The sequence below is a fragment of the Podarcis tiliguerta genome (assembly GCF_965153285.1).
Source record: "Podarcis tiliguerta genome assembly, chromosome: 9".
Taxonomy (NCBI): domain Eukaryota; kingdom Metazoa; phylum Chordata; class Lepidosauria; order Squamata; family Lacertidae; genus Podarcis; species Podarcis tiliguerta.
In genome coordinates this window covers 25,935,948-25,953,782 of record NC_139542.1, presented here as the reverse complement: position 1 = coordinate 25,953,782, position 17,835 = coordinate 25,935,948, and the positions used below count along the sequence as shown (strand labels likewise).

The following is a 17,835-nucleotide window of genomic DNA, read 5'->3' as shown; positions in this document are numbered from 1 at the left end:
TGGGAGGCAGCAAATCAAGCCAGTCTGTGGTTGAAAATAGATCCTGTGCTTTCATATTTTCCAGGTTTTGTGGTGGTATTTGAAATACTGCAAACAATATTTTTGCAACGAAAGAAACCTCTACAAAGAGATGCTAAAATGGCCTGTCAGGAGACATGGCACCAGCAATGTGTACTAAGTAAACTAAAGAAAAATAACACCATGTTTGTAAGGGCATGGCTATGGAGATAAAATAAATTGTAACTCTATGGCTTGGAACATGGGCATGGCCAACTAAATTAAGAATAACGGGGGGGGGGGGCTTTTTAAAAATTACAGACATATGTGGAGCACAATCCTACACATGTTTCCCTTGGAAATAAGTATATATTTCATAAGTTGGGGTGGGAAAGAAATATAATGCAATTCGCATTTAAAGGTGAAGCTACCTAATTCATGCTTCCCAAAAAAAATAGATGAAGCAAAACACAGCCATCCTTCAAAATTTGCATTTGCCCAAATTTTGCAATTCAGGTTCCCAGCCAAATAATTTGTACAAAAATGCATATACTAGGGTAAAGTGTGCATAAAAATGCATATATTTGTGAAAATGATATACAAAAATGCATTAAATTAGGAACTATTGCTTTACAGAAATGTGTATACTAGGCACAAATTTATAGGAAATTGTATATTAGGAGAAAATCATGGATGAATTTTCATGAGGACTTAAAAAAAATCACAAGCTGATGTGGAAATTTGAAGAACTGAACTTGAGATTGTAAAAAGGAGAAATAAGAGAAACCAAAATTGACAGATTCGCCCATCCTACTCATAAATCAAGGAAGGGTGATTTCTGAAAACAATGGACAAGAGGTGTTAAAGGGCTTGTAAAATCATGTGAATATTTACATGTAGAAGGGGAAGGGACATCAGTGGTGATTCAGTTATTTGGAATGTCAGCATAATGCATTGGATGTAGAGCTATGCAACCATAGAGTCAAAGGGTCATACAATCATCTGAGAACAGCAGAAGCACAAAGAAAGAATGGTGATGAACAAACTGAATGACTCCCTTGGCTTGGGGAGGCAACATGAGATCACCTTAAATCTGATCTTAAACCAGTGGTGGCCAAACTTGGCCCTCCAGCTGTTTTGGGACTACAATTCCCATCTCCCCTGACCACTGGTCCTGTTAGCTAGTTTGGCCACCACTGTCTTAAACCAAAGGTTTTCTTGAGCACTGAATATCTACACTAGGGATGTCCAACAGGTCGGTCGTGATCTACTGGTACATCCCCACAAGGTTTTAGTAGATCGCGGTCGATCTCTGGCTCCCTTTCCTTAGCGTAGCTAAAACTGACTCCTGCCACACACCCTCGCCCCGCCCTACATTGCTGTATGGTCTCTGGAAGGGAAAACGGAGCTTTCTATGTGCTGCTGTTTTGATCCATTGCAACCTTTTTGTGAGTGACTTTACCCCTTTGTCCCTTGCCTTTAACCCCCCCAAAACGGATCCCCCCCAAGCTTTTTCTTTAAACCCCCCAAAACGGGGCTTTCCTCCCCCCTAAAAAAGCTCAACAACTTTGAGCTGCTTAGGTCACTGCCAGTTTTTAATTCTGAAAGTAGATCGCAGTCTCTTGAGAGCTGGCCACCCCTGATCTATGCAAAGTGACCCAACCAATACATTGCCTGCGTACTTTACAGCACAGGTAAAAAGGTAAAGGACCCTTGGACGGTTAAGTCCAGTCAAGGGCGACTAGGGGGTTGTGGCGCTCATTTCACTTTCAGGCTGAGGGAGCCGGCGTTTCCCCACAGACAGCTTTCTGGGTTATGTGACCAGCATGATGAAACTGCTTCTGGCGCAATGGAACATCGTGACGGAAACCAGAGCGCATGGAAACCACTGCAGCTGTACCTATTTATGTACTTGTACTGGTGTGCTTTCGAACTGCTAGGTTGGCAGGAGCTGGGACAGAACAATGGGAGCTCACCCCATCATGGGGATTTGAACCACTGACCTTCTGATTGGCAAGCACAAGAGGCTCAGTGGCTTACAAAAATTGGGTTTTATGATATTGCTGCTGAAACAGACATACGGTAAAATGAAACGGGGAAAAAAATGTTTTATTGTCAATTTGCGAGCTTGAGACTGTTGTGCAATTAACCTGTAGGATTTTCTTCTATATTTGCCATACGGGCGTGAGTGCCTGCAGAATTGTAGCAACTGAATAGCAATTTGCGATTGTGCGGTAACTTTTGCAGGCTTGCAAGATCAAAGGCTTAAATTGGCTCGGAGTTACAATTCTACCAACCGCAGCGAGTTTCAGCCTATAAACCAGTTTTAAGGGAGCAGCTTATATTTGGGTATTGTCTTTTTTCTCTCCCCCCCCCCCCCCTTGAATTTAAAAGTGCGGCTTATTTGTGGGTGCGGCTTATATTCGGGCCAATACGGTAACTGATACTTAAAAGCTTGCACTGGCTGCCCACATGCTACCAGGTCAGGTTCTCTACAAGGCCCTTAACAACACCTATCCTGAATACCTTAAGGACCACTTGATTCCTTATATTTCTGCCCAATCACTGAAGTCTGGAAGGCATGGGAATCATTGTTTGTGGTTTCTATGGCTTGGATGGACAGCTGGCATCCACCAGGAGCTGTGTTGTGGGCCCAATTCTGTGAAACTCCCTCTTAGCTGAGAGTAGATGGTCTCCTTCGTTATTAAACTTCCAGCACTTAGCAATTTCTTTTATCTTTCAGCTGATGTTATGGTCAATTACAACGGTTTTACCTGACTGTACACTGCTTAGTGAATACCCCAAGTTTTGGACTTCTGTAAATTTAATCCTTCTTTATTGTGTTTGTTGTTTATGATAGATGCATTCCCATGTGCTAGCATTTTATTTTTTTGGATTCCTCTAGCTCATCTTATTCCCTCCACCACTAGCACACCCCATAATAAATATGGCTTCCTTTTATTTTGCAGTTTTATATGCTCTCCTACACACAGTCTCCCGCTGTCTTGTGGTTCCATCCCCACTGGTTTAAATGATTGTTTTGCAGCTATTCTTCCAGCCTGCATATGGCATTCCGACATATATCTATTTTCGCCTTCAGGGTGGCCATATGCAAAAAAACTCCAGGATTCTTTAAACTTTCAGGACTGAATAAAATAAAGATTTTATCGACTTCTGGAAGGACTCTGTGAAAGCCACACCCATTATTACAGGATCACGCCAGATTCCAGAACTTTATTTCTAGTTCCGGTACTGAATTTATTTCAGGCCTGCTCAGAAGTGTCCACCTGTGACCTGAAAGTCCTCAGATCCGTCTTGGAAGGAAAGACAGAGACAAGAGGGCGGGGTGCATTCTGTACTTTCTCAGAGGCACCCTTTATTACTTGGTAGGCTCCAAGGCTGAAGCCTGGGGCTAAACTCTCCCTTCTCCTAAGCAAGACAGCTGTGGGAACCCGGGAGAGCCCATTCAGCTCGCCCTCCCCTCGGGGCTGGCCCAGCGCCTTCCTCGCCGGTCAATTCCAGCGGGAGGCGCGCGCGCGTGCGCCTGGGCTGAGGCGGGCCGGCGTTTTGTTTGGCTTTGCTCGCCTGGGATGGGTGGGGGCGAGGGAGGCGGCAGGAGGGAAAGGGAGCGGAGCGAGAGTTGCTCGCCGGCGCTCCTGCAGCGAGGGAAGGACGGCGTCCTGTGGGCTCGCCCCTTCGCGCCCACCAGGAAAGCGGGCGCCTTTTTCGGGGAGACGCAGCAGATGGAGCGCCCCGCGCCTCCCTCCCGGCAGCAGCGTTGGCGCCGCCTGTGCCCGCTCGCCTAGACGGGGGCCGTGCCTCTTCTAGGGTTAGGATGGAGTAGCGGGCAGCGGTCGCTGGCTGGAGGCTGCCCGGCCGCCACCTGGGGATGCTTGGAGACGCCTAAGGCTGCCCCGACGGCCGCTCTCCCCTCAGAGGGCGCTGCGCTCGATCTCGTCTGTCAGCATGGGCTCGCCCTGCCGCCGCCGCTGCAGCGGAGGGACCCCTTGACGGCTTGCCTCTTCGTGGCCCTTTGCCTCCCCCCGGGAGAGGCGGGGAGAGGGCGTGCAGCTCTTGGCCCGGCTCTGCCGAGGGAAAATGCTAGCCGGGGGGTTGCTGGCCGGTTTCTCCGTGCTCAGCCTGCTCACCTACGGCTATCTGGCTTGGGACGCGGCTGGCGACCCCGAGAGCGCGGGCGCGACGGCCAAGTTGGAAGAAGGACCCGAAGCGGAGCCCGCCCCTTCTCCGCCACACCTCATCTTCATCCTGGCGGACGACCAGGGGTTCAGGGACGTGGGCTACCATGGCTCGGAGATCAGGACGCCCACCTTGGATAAGTTGGCGGCGGAAGGGGTGAAACTGGAGAACTACTACGTCCAGCCCATGTGCACCCCGTCCAGGAGTCAATTCATCACGGGAAGGTAAGACGTTGGCGCGAGGGGTTTTTTTTAGAGTTTAGGGTGGGTGTCAATTTCAATAACCCTTGAAAACTGAAATTGGTGAGTGTCTGCGCCTGTCTTACCTCGCAAGATGCCTCTTCTAAAATCTCTCCTGCACAAGTATGGTAAATACAAACGGAGTTATTGTGGCACAAGCTTTTGTGGACTAGGGTGTCTGATGAAATAGGTCTGTTGCCTTTAAAAGTGCCTGCATGTGCTGTTGTAGACTTAGCACAGGTACCCCCCTCCTGGAACATCTGACATTTAACTTTGCTTGGAAGTTTTGTCCTTAGCTGAGGTCTAGGAAAGTAGTGGGTTAATGAGTGAACTAAAATCAGAACTTGTGCTTTGTTAACTAAGCATTTGGCAACTGAGAGCTACCCACTTCATAATATGATAACAGCTGATTTGCATGGATATACAGTGCATAAAAGCCTCTTGTCACTCCATTCATGTGGAAGCTACCAGCAACTAGTGAGCATCATTTGAGTTCTGTTTTTATTAACACAGCTTGGGGGGGGGGGTTAGAATCAGGAGCCTTGAGCCAGCAGGAGAGCCTCACCTGGAGAGTAAAACAGAAGTTCCAGGGGAATGAATGAAAGCTCAAGTTGTCCCAGTTTGTTGTCATATGCAAGTCCCCATTCTTACTGCCAGAGACAATCACTCAGACAGTCATTGGCCAATGCGAAAGATGTCCATTGAAACCTCAGTCCAATGAGAAAGCCAATTTGAGTTTAAAGCCATAGTAAGCACTTTGGCAAGAACTTAACCACTGCATTGCTCAATATTGTCTGCATCTTCAGCTGTTAATGTTGTCATAGCATGATGTGTCCGAGCGCAAATTTTAAAAGGCTGTTTCTCCCGTTTCATACCATATTAATCCAATTCACAAGCTTGTATTTTAAAAGGCCATATCCTAGGATCCAAAAATGCTAATTGAATCACTTGTTGACATATTGTATTCCCATAGTATAATTCCTCCTTGTAGAAAGTTAGAAATGTGTTTTCAGTATCACCAAAGCAGCTGAAAACAAACTTGTTACAGTATTTATGACACTTTAGATGTGCAGTCCATTTCACAATCTTTATCATTCATTCTGATAACTGTGTACACTAGTTTCGCTGTTACTGTAGTTTTATCATTGCCCACTCATCTTGGTTTTAAGCTTAGGGCTTCTAAGATCATGCCTGATATAGCTTCTGCTGAACAACAACGCTGGCCGTCAGCTTCTGCTGCTCATAATTATGTGCAGTGTTAGGATAACTCGCAACAGATAATGTAACATACTTGATCATGAGAAGAGCATGGAGTTCATTTTTGGCCCTTAACTTTTTTTCCTAAGCGCATAGGTCAGGAACCTGAAGTTATGACGATAGCACGTATTCACATCTAAGATGCAAGTTTCCCCCCCTTGTCTGTTACTTTTATTGTGGCTACCATCATTCTACGTATATTACAAAAATTATAAGACATGGGTGTACTCACAGATATGCAGTCTAATAAAACATGACATATGAAGTAACCTTTTCCTGTTGTGGACAATTTCCAAGTAAATTGTTCTCTTATCCATAAATGAAACCTCCCACCTGGTGGCTGCTTCAGTAATTACGTATATTTCAGGGCTGAATCCACACATTTGTGCACTGGGTGTGCAGGCATGTCTGAAGCAGGGTGGGTACCAAAATATTATTCCACTGAAAACGGAAATGATATCTTTGTGTGCCTGTATGTGTGGTGGCGTATGAAGAATCACAAAAGTTAGTATGGAGCATGAATGCAGGCAGTGGGGAAGCACTCTCCTTTCACTCATGTTAGTATCAGCAAGATTGTTTTAATAAAATGGAAACTGTTTTACTTCTGTTGGAACAGCTGGAAACAAAGTGAGAGCCAGAGTTATGGAGCCACCAGTAAATGCTCTGCAGAAAAGACCTACAGTTCACAGTCTGTTAGGCAGTCTGTTCAGGCTGCACGACAGTCATTTGTTCATCTGGCTATGGAGTGTTTCTGTCCAGGTGATGACCTGTCCCTGTTAAGTATGGAACAACTGGAAGATGACTCAGAATAGAACAAACCAAATCCAAAGGAGCTTGGATTACCAATCTGGATTGCTAACTATAAAACACATACTGTTTAAATTAGGCAAGGAGTGAACTAAAACAAATAGATTGGGAGCAGGCTGAGGCTGCAGTTTTTTTAAGTGGAACGTTGTGAAAAATTATTCTGAAAATCCAGTTGCTGTATTTTTTGAAGTGGTTTTAGGAAAACTAAGATTTTTTTCATGCACTTCCTTCTGATTTTCTTTACAGTCTGCCAGACTGGCATGATGCAAACTTATTTTCTTTGCCATTTTACTTTCAGAGCAAGGGATAGTCTACAACAAAAGTAACAAAAGTAAGAAATAGAGTAAGGGTGTGACTGCAGAAGGGTTTGACCAGAGTGGAATTAAGAGTACACAATAAAGTTATTTCTCCTTTGTATGAATGCCAGAGATGGATTGTTGGAATTCTCCATTTCCTACTTCCGTAATATAAATAAATTCATATTAAAATAGTGTGGGTTTTGCATTATGTGACTATCTGGTCTACAGTAAGTTAAATTCACACATAAAATATTCAGCAAAAACTTGGTAAACTTGTAATACAATTGATCTCAAGTTTAGAGGTTCCAGTTTTTGAGTTCCAGTTTTTGAGCTTTGGCCAACATGTCCTTGCTGTTTAAAGATGGCTCATGCATGGTAAACCCAGGATGGTTGTCTCAGTTACCAAGATTATTATGGAAGATGGGGAACAAGGGAACAAGCATGTGGTCTTAAAGGCGGTAAGTATTTTAGAAATTAGAATTGGTGCCTTTAGACTTTGAAGGGATCCAATATTTTGGTAATGTGCTAAGATCCATCTGAACCTCACAAACAGTTAGCTAAGGCCCTGAGGGATAGTTCAGTCAGCAGAGCATGAGACTCCTAATCTAAGAGTTGTGGGTTCAAGCCCCACATTGGGTGAAAGATTCCTGCATTGCAGGGGGTTGGACTAGATTGTCCCTGTGTTCCAGATCTACAGTTCTATGCAATCATACACCAAACATATTAGTCATCTTGAGGCTACATGTATGGCAGAGGTAAAGTGCAAACCCTGAAAAGTAGAGTTGCAGCCTTTTCATCAGATGGTGTTGGTGTGCTGTAAACCGTTCCTAGGCCTATATGCAACTTGAAATTCCTGGAACAGCTCTTGGACTCAGGAGCACTATTAAGCTGCAGAACTTTGTCACTGCAGAACTTTGCCATCAGTGACAAGAAACTGATAATAATAATCAGGGATAAAGGTTCCTCTTCCCCAAGTTGTAATTACTTCAGGGATATCCGGATTCAACTTGAATTCACTTGCTCACACAATCATTTTCTGTTCAACACCAGAAGAAATGAATGCTGTGTGAGTCCTGGTTAATGAAAAGGGAAGATAAAATAGCTACTCCACTCCACGTGGTGAATTTCTGTCCTGGGCCACTGAAGCTCAACTGAGAACATTTATTTTTCTGAATATTCCAAAATTGCAAGCATGTCTCCCTTTATCTTTTCCACCCTCCAGCTCCAGACCAAACCGATCCAGCTTCTTTAGCCTTCTCTCAAATGATGTTATAGACTCTTTCCCATGGCATGTATGTAATTAAAGCAAATTAAAACAATGTAAAAAAAATGTTTCTGGAATAAAACAAAATGGTCTTGTGTGGCAAAGTTGTCAGAAGGCATTGTGTGCCATGGAAAACAAGCATTTATGAGAGCCATAAAAGATTTAATAAGAAAGCTAACATCAGTATTTTATATGATCTGTCCCACATGTCCATGCACATGTTTGGAGAGTGATCGTATTTCATATTTTTATTTATTATTATTAATACTAAGTTTCATATAGAACATAAAACTGAGTTCTCCTGATTAGTGGTTGGATGTATTTTCAGCTGAGTAAATGGGAACATTCAGAGACCATAGAACTATGCTTCCTGGATTACATTATTATCATTAATAATGATGATGATAAATTTATTACCTTTCCCTCAACAGCAAGTCCCAGGGTGAATTTAAAATTCAGATTTAAAGACAGTTAAAACAAATTGCAGTCGCAGGTATAGAAATAAGAATACTGAAAATATTATTATATTTAGAAGAAAAGCATTAATAAAACTAGCCCAGATATATCACTAGATTTCTTGTATGGTGTAATGGAGGGGCAGCAAACTTGAGGGGGCCGGTCCATTGTCCCTCAGACCTTGTGGGGGACCGGACCCACCCTTTCCCGAAAAGACTCCCTGCTGCCACTCATGCCGCAGCCACCAATGCCGCCGCGTCATCGTCGTTGTCCTTGGCCAGGAGTCCATGGGGCGCAGAGCCCATGCCGCTGGCCTGGGTGGTGGAGGCAGCCCCTCCCCCGCCACCGCCGCTTCCTCCTGCTCGGCTCTTTGCCATACGCGGTCACCTCAGGGGGAAGGAAGGGGTGTTGCCCAGAGGCGTCCATGGCTTCGGATTGGCTCCAGGAGTTTCCTGCAGCCAATCCAAAGCCGTGCCAGGGTTGTTGCCTGCCCAGAGGCGTCCACAGCTTTAGATTGGCTGTTGGAACATTCTTGTAAAGTTAGTAGGATGCCCTAAACCTGTGCTTTGTTCAAAAGCCCCTCACAATGCCAACGTTCCATCAGGGGATAGAAAGGTATTATTGGGCTGAAATTAGGAGCATGCTTTAACCCAGCCACCCATGAATGGCGTATCTTAAATATCTCTCTGGTTATGCATCTTGGAAGTTGCCTGCACTGTAATCTGATATGTGGGCCTTCCACCTCCAGCCCTAGTATGTGGAATATATTCCAGTTCCATACTTTGCTTCGAGCTGCATTTGAGTAATGCATTTTGTTATAATTGTTAAAAATTATAGCTGTATACTTCCTTGACATTCCCAAGGAGCTCACTCTTGATTTATTTGGAGGATGATTTTCTTTATTCAGGATGATTTAAATGAACCACATATCTTTATTTGGCTGCACTGTACTACTGTATTTCCATGCTGACACAATTTGAACTATATCTGTTCACAGCAAGTGGCTCACAATTCTCTTCATTTCTTTCAAATGACAAATGTAACATACATGTAAATAGGGGAGATCTTGTAGTTATAATACAGTTGGACAGCTTTTGATGAAGTCCCGTGGCAAAGATACCAGAGAAAAATGGAGTTAGAGGACACATTCTCTGATAGGGAATGTTTTTTGTTTGATTGTTTTTTTTAAAGGAAGCAGAATATAGGGATAAACAAACAGGTTTCATAATGGAAATCTGTGCTGGAACTGGTGTTCGTATTTACTGTGTTCATAAATACTTTGAGGTCAAGATCAGCAATGATGTAGACAAATGTGCAGGTGCCACCTAAGTATTCAGGATGGTGAAATCCAAAGCATAATGTGAAAAGCTGCAGTACAGTGAGTCTAAACTCTTGGCAAGTGCAGCAAAACAGCAGACGAGGTCCATTGTTAGAAAATGTAAAATGACACACAGTGGGACAAAATCAACAAACAGTACCGCCTATAAGCTTATGGGATTCAATTGGTGCCCACGAGTGATATTAGGATAATGATAGGTGGCTTACTACAAACATTTATGGCAGTAGCTAGAACATAGGATGGTGGTAACAGGGAGCAAATCACACTCTTCTCTTGCCCCAGCCTGGTGGGATTTTACAGCATGGCAGCGCCAGTGCTACAGCTATAGCTCTGCTACAATGGCAGCTGGGGCCACAGGCAGTGACCAGTAGTTGGCCAACAGAGTCCAGTAGGGCTGGCAGAGGAACACCACTGCACCATCTAGCGCTCCCCCCAATCCCTATGCAAAGGATTGCTTTGCTAGTGTTTTACAACAGTAAAAGAGGGAAAGAGGCAGATTTAAATATTTTAAGGTAAGAAAGGAAAGTTCACATCCTGTTTAAAAGGACAATTTTGAATTAAGCAAAACAAGAAAAGTAAGTGCTTTGAATAATTAATTTAATAATGTATCCTAAACTTGTGGGGTATTTGTATCGTATTTGCTGCTAAAAATAAAGTTGTGAATATTGTGTAGGAATACATTAGCCCAAACTCCTTAACAATTATGAAGTAAGTAAGTAAGTAAGTAGGTGTTAGACAAATACGTCATTTTTATGCTGCATAATATTACAATTTAAGGAGATGATAAATATTCCAGATTATATTACTTGGCAGTATTGCCTTTCTTCTTCCGGATGAAATTTCATTTTATGTCATTTGGCAGAACTCATTTGGTCCCACCAGGACTCCATAAAAGTGCATCAAGAGCCTGGGGTGCTTATTTATTCCAAGTCTGCACCCATATGACACTGTTCTAAAACAGCAAATGAATATATTTCCCATTTATTAGCAGAGCTTTTGGCGGTTTGTGACAGTACTCCTTCTGCATCAAATCAGAGGTCCATCTAGCTCAGTTATCCTGTCCTAAATCATAGTCTAATTCAGCTTTTCAAGGGCGCCTATAATAACACTTAACACCGCTAGAAAGTTTCCCCCCAGATTCTTCCATTTGTCTCTGGCGAAGTTTGTAGACTCAATGATACACAAAATATTTAGGAATCTGAAGAATTCTATGTTAGTGTTCTGACTTGCATGCATTTCTCACAAGCAAGAGTGGAACCCCGTGAGGTCTAGTGGTCAGCATCTTAGCAGCTTTCTTCATTGCCCCTATAACAACACAGAAAATTCTCCTGGATAACATCAGAAATATCCGCTCATCTGGAGGCTCGGGGGTGGTGGCATCTGCTGCATGGTGTGGCCCTGGCTACTCCATGCGGGGGGACCACCATCTTCGCACGTGGCTGGAGAAGAGGAGGGTCATTTGGCACCACCCTCCTCCGGTTGCTCTGGATCACTGGAGTGGGCGGGCACTGGCCTGCAAACCAATTAGGCACAGGGCCGTAGGGCTGGACTGGACCCATTCCTACTGTACTGTATTTAGATGGCCCCTGATTTTTGCTGCTGTTGTTCCACTTGTATTCTTAACTGGCAGGCTTTGGGTTTGAAGTCTGGTTTCCCACACACCCTACTCAACCTTTTCAGTGCCAGCCTGTACAAAAGTAATTCTCCTGTGAAAAGTTACCAAGTTAAAAACAATATTTTCTTATTCCACTAATCTGCTTCCAGTGTTTGATGAGTCATCTCTACTCATCATAGTAACAAAGAAAAGCCCAAAACAAACTAGCTGACTTCTTCCATGGGAATAACGTGGCAAAGCAAGAAAAATGATTTGTTTTTCTATATCTGATGGAAACCACTGAATGTAAAGAAGGGGTCAGTCAAATCAGTATTTTATGGTGCTGAAGGTTATAAACTAAAATTGAGCTGAAGGACAATTCACACATCCCCCCCCCTAAGATTATGCAGATAGAAGAGTCCACTGGAATTTCCAACAACCTTAAAAATCATTTAAAAAGTGAAGCAGCTACACCACAAGACAGAATAATTCAGACATGACACATAACTAGTACTGTAAGGGTGGAAATGCACATTCCCATCACCATGGCAGTACTGATGGAAGTGCACATGTCTTCATTCAAACTCTGGCAGCACAGATGAGGGTTCCATTGGGTTCTTTGCATCTGGATGCATGGCTGATGCACATCCAGACACGAATCTGCATCCAATCTGCACAGCTCCCAGTCCACCAAAGGAATCTGCTGATGGAAGTTTGATTGAGTGCAACAGCTGATACAGTATCCATGTGTTATCACTTCATGCATTACATACTTTTTCCAGGTTAGCAGAAGCACAAAGACCTCACAGATCAGGAAAATAAAGAACCAAATTAGGTATATGTTTCAGGTAGTATTGGTTTTAGCTGAACATAAAAGCAAAAGGAAGAGCTGATTTGAAAGCAGGTATCAGAAGACAAAGGCCCCATCTGCACTATACATTTAAAGCAGTATCATAGAATCATAGAATTTTGGAGTTGGAAGGGACCCCAAATGTCATTCAGTCCAACTCCCTGCAATGCAGGAATCTCAACTAAAGCATCCATGACAGATGACCACTCAACCTATGCTTAAAACCTCAAAGGAAGGAGAGTCCACCACACTCTGAGGGAGTCTGTTCCATTGTCAAACAGCTCTTACCACCAGGAGGTTCTTCCTGATGTTTAATCGGAAACTCCTTTCATGTAACTTTAATCCATTGGTTTGAGTCCTACTCCTCGGAGCAGGAGGGAACAAGCTTGCTGCATGCGACAGTCCTTTAGTTATTTCAAAATGGCTATCATCTCTCTTCTCAGTCTCCTCTTTTCCAGGCTAAACATAACCAGTCCCTCAGCTGTTCCTTATAAGGCTTGATTTCCAGACCCTTTATCATCTTGGTTGCCTTCCTCTGCACGTTCTCCAGCTTGTCAATATCCTTCTTAAATTGTGGTGCCCAGAACTGGACATAGTATTCCAGGTGTGGTCTGAGCAAGGTAGAATAGAGTGGTGCTTTTTTTGATGCTACACCACACTGTTGATATTCTTGCAACACCTAACACAGCCCAACACAGCTATATTTATATTCAGGAGTGGCCTGAGGTGTTTCGGCACCTGACACGAAATGCCCTGCTGTTGCCCCTGTGATAGGAGTGCAAACTCAATAGGGAGTCTTACCTGCCGGGAAGTGGGTGGGAAGATCTTTTCTGGGTCCTCACACTTGCCAGTGGGGCTTTGCATTGGCTATTCCCTTCAGCAGAATCCAGTGCAAAGTCCCATCACACCATGGGGGGGGGGGAGAGCAGGGGAGATCTCCCCCCCCAGCAGCAAAGCTGGGTGACAGAATACCTCCCCTCTCGCTGACTCGGCAGGAGGGGGGGCATTCCCCAGAGCTTTGCCACCAGTCCCTCTCTGCCCCTAGAGTTTGGAGAGACTGGCAGCAGAGCTGGGTGGTAGAACCGGCATTCCACCCCTGGGAGGAGGATGCTTGAGGCAGCCACGTCACCCAGCCTCATGGGTGGACCGGCTCTGTTTATATGGGAATGGGACAAATTATTCAGAACATGCTGACTTTGTACAGTGAATCTCTTCTATAAGTTTCCATTGTTTCTTTCCTCTAAGTTCAGTTAAAAAGGTGGCAGAAAGAAAGGGGCACCTTCTGCTATCTTTAATAAACCTTGAAATATGCAATTACCCCAAAACACCTGGAAAATGTTCAGTGGTATCTAATCAAATAAATATTGAGAGTGGGGATATAAAAATTAATCTGTCTTATGGGGCTGCACTGCCAGATGAGGTTACCCAGTTGGGTTCACCTTTTCTTCAAATCAATCCATGCTTGGCTGATTTACTACAAGTCCTGGAATTCACTTCTTTGGTTACTGCAAGCTTGTCTCCGCCATAAAAGTGTAATCCAGTACCCGTTGCTCTGCAACTTGATATGAGATGAGAATGAGGTGTTTCTAGGGAAGCAGATGTTTGATTCACATGTATAGAATCCTAGATCCAAATCTTTCTAAACAATGGGTAGATTTGTTGAACTTGGCTTGTTCGACATGGCCAGGGTTCCATTAAGCAGGGTGGAACATGTCAATTTGACGGCAAGGTAGCCATTTGAGCATACCATGGAACTCCTTTGTGTAACAATCCCTGCACTTGTGTGTTTGCTGCTGTTAAAAAAAACCCTATACCCTGCAGTACGGAAGAGAAAAAAGTGTGTGTGTTAGGATATGAGCCAACAATACTGAGCCTTTAGGATAAAGTCTTTCTGGAATGTATTACTTTATTTCCATTAGTATTTCACACTTTCCCAAAGGCCCAAGGCAAGCCATAAGATGTGTTAAACACAATTACAGCATACTAATAGAAAACATAAAAACCAATGACTTATAATAACCTGATCCTTGCTTAGCCTGTATAAGTGGCGGCACTGCAGGAAATGGGGGAGGGAAAATATAGGACAAAATAGGTTGTGGGGGTAAGCTCTGTTTTACATGTATTAATAAAGCTCTTGGAGGGGAATACAGTAAACTCATCTGCTTGTTCAGCACCTGTACTTTGAATGCTGTCCAGCTTTTGGTGGATTGTGCGAGTAATTAGGAGGTATGCATCCTCCACGCTTCTTCTGCTACTGTCTTAAGGCACAGGTGAAAGTCTGTGCTCTAACAGAAGAACAGCCATGCTAGATCTGGCCCAAAGGCCTATCTCGTCCCACAGTGGCCAACCAGATGCCTGTGGGAAGCCCTCAATAGGATAGGAGTGCATTAGACCTTTCATTCTGCTGTTCCTCTGCAGCTGGTATTCAGAGACATACTGCCTCTGATCCATTAATTTGTCTAAACAGCTTTGGAATCTACCAGGGTTTGTGGACATTACTACTACATCGTGTGGTAGTGAATTGCGTGATTTAGCTATGCACTGTGTGAAGAAGCACATCCTTCTCTCCTGAATCTTCCACTGTTCAGCTTTATTGGGTGACCTCCAGTCCTATTATTCTTGAGAGAGGGAGAAAAAGTTCTCACTGTCCACTTTTTCAATGTCTTGCATCATTTTATAAACTTCTGTCATGTTTCCCCTTACTTTTCTTTCCCCCCTTAAAATTAAAAATCCCCAAGCATTGTAACCTTCCTTTAAGGAGGAGTTGCCCCCTGAAAAAAATTGGAGTTCTAGTTCTCTGACAGTGTTGGTTTGCCTTTTTCTGAGATGTCTAGACCAAAATTGTGCACAGTAATGCACGGCCTTTGAAGAGCGAGTTAATCTTCAGGAAAGGGGAAATTCTTAGGACATGAAGGAAGGTGGGACTATGGGCTTGCCATTAAAGATTAGGTGGTTGAGGATTTCTTCTCCAACTCTTTTTAAAATAGAATATCTCTATCTCTATCATCTCTATATCTATCTCTATCTGAGCTACCCTCAGCAACCTAGTGACCTTCCCTTTTCATTTAGGATAAAATGCCCTATGGAAGCAACACTCCATCATGATGTAGCATTGCTTCAAGGGCAGTGGTGTTGGGGTTTTTTGCAGGCTGGGGTGGGATAGGAAAATAGCTTCCTCAATTTCCCAGTGGGTATGTGGATTTCATTACAGACATCCTGGTTTAATATTGTACATTGAGAAGGGAGAAGGAAAGGTGCAGTGGATGAATGTCATGTACAAGCCATCGGCTGGGACTGGTGGGAACTGGAGTCTGAAGAACATTATGGAGGGCACCATGTTGACTAGTCTCTTAATGATGGTTATTATAACATTGATGGCATTTCATATGTTATGGGGTGAATGATTTTGTAGTGGGAGCTCCAGCTCCTTCCACTTCTATTGCTGCCACTTTTAGACTTGCCCCTTGAATCCACCCTGTTGCTACTGTTTATCTGTCACTTTAGCAAAGAGTCCTAATTTCTTTTGTTGTTTTTGAATGTTGGTATTGCTCCACCTTGGGCAATTTGGTAGAGAGGCAGCATCTAAGATAGACAGGGAGTTTAAAGGCTCCGTGTAGCCTAGAACTGCAGATTGGCATGTAAGACACATTGAATTTAACAAGCTAATTTGATCCTGTTTTCCTTAGGAGCTGTTTAATTTGTGGTCTGCATATTTCTTAATCTGTGGCTATTCCAGAGGAAAAATTGCACCTATTACTGCACTGCAAAGCTATCTGTGACAGTTGGTGCTGATATAATACCAGCCAGGGAACAGTGGAATTAAAGTATTTCAAATATGCCTAGTGCTGTTTGCTTATCAGCTGCTAATACCAGGCATAAAATTATGTAGGTTATGTTGAGCCAAACTAAAATGATTTCCTTATATAAACTGTTTTTATTACCAAATTAATCTTTTGGGCACTTTCAACTTATAAAATCCAACTTTTAAGTCTCCTCACATTACTGGAAAGCCATAGAGGCAGACATTTTGTTGCCCGGGACAAGGTGCATGGTACCCTTTACCAGACACATTTTTGGGGCATCTGAGGCTGAAAACCCCACAAGTACTTCTTTCCCCTCTACTCCCTGGTAGTAAAAATACTACAACAATAAATTAAATAGCTAACCATTCATGACACCCAAATTATCTGCTTGAGGTGGCCTCCTACTCTACCTAATAGTAGGGCTGGCGCTGCAAGGGGGGCAAATATGCTCACAGTTACACCAAGTGTGATCACAAATCACTTTCTGCCAAATAGTTACAGAGCGATCCTGTAGATCGCAGAAGGCATTCTGTTGTACAAGAAGGATTATGTGGTTTGTGGAATAAACTACATATTTCCTGCTTCAACAAACAGCCGATAATTGGAAGCATGATTTTGCCCTGCAAAAAGCAGTACTGGGTGCAAAATAGTCATATATGGGGTGATGTTGAAAATTACTTGTTGGGGGGATTTAAGCAACCCACTCTCTCCCAGCTTCACACCCTCATTCTCAATATGCAATAAGGGGAATAATACTGCTGATTTACCTTTCACCATTGGTCTGATCCAGCAGGCTATTCTCCTGTTCTTAATGGTGTGGAACCTGTAGCCTTCCATATATTGTCAGACTCCAGCTCCCATCAACCCCAGCCAGTCTGCCTGGCCAATGGCTGGGGATGATGGGAATTGAACTCAGCAACATAAGAGGGACATACAGGTTTCTTGTCCCACCCTTACAGGGTTGTTGTAGGAATTGCAACTACATAATGCATTTGAAGTGCTTTTAATGATATACAAATACCACTGCAAGATCAAGTACCTGGTAATAAAATTAATACTCATGCATTGCAGATGTACCAAATAATACTGTGGCCCAAGATTTTATAAGTTAGAAGAAAACAACAACATTGTGTATAGTTTATGGATTGTAAATTTAAAGATCATGTTACACACTATTAAAATATTATGATGGATATAAAATGACATGCTTCAGAACTTAATGCAGCAAGTACCGGTAGTTTATGGACTGTAGGAGAAGGAAATTTCATAAGAATCTCTGCAAATTTTGCTGGCCCTGATAATCTAAATCTCCTGGGAAAGGGAAGGCAGTCCTGTTTGGAGCTGGAACTATATTTTTTAGGGGGGTTCACTGCATAAAAATACAAAATAAAAACCCAAAATACTTAATAAAAACAAGACAAACCAACAATGCCCCCCCCCCCGCAAACACACATTTAAAATGACATAGAATGTTAAATCAGCCAAAGGCCTGGTTGAAGAAGAACACTTTTGCCTGGCGCCTACAGGTGTATAATGATGAACCTCCCTGGGGAGAGCATTCCACAAATGGGGAGCCACTGCAGACTTCTTCTTGTGTTGCTGCCCTCTGGACCTCTCATGCAGAAGTCACATGAAAAAGACCCATCCTAATAGATCCCCCACCTCTACAGAGGGGAAAAGATGCTGAAAGCATAAATCTCAACAGGAAATGATCTGACTATGACAAGGGGTAG

At 43.4% G+C, this 17,835-nt stretch overlaps 1 protein-coding gene and 1 long non-coding RNA gene across 2 annotated transcripts in view; both read left to right on the top strand.

Moving 5' to 3' along the window:
- The window catches only part of LOC310685472, a 68,155-nt gene that overhangs the window by 13,113 nt on the left and 37,207 nt on the right, over positions 1-17,835 (top strand). The window lies entirely within an intron of this gene.
- The window catches only part of ARSJ (arylsulfatase family member J), a 31,704-nt gene continuing 17,430 nt past the window's right edge, over positions 3,562-17,835 (top strand). The window contains exon 1 of the mRNA XM_083457365.1: positions 3,562-4,418. Within this exon, the coding sequence (XP_083313491.1) occupies positions 4,096-4,418 (323 nt within the window). The 5' untranslated portion in view covers positions 3,562-4,095. The remainder of the gene's footprint in view (positions 4,419-17,835) is intronic.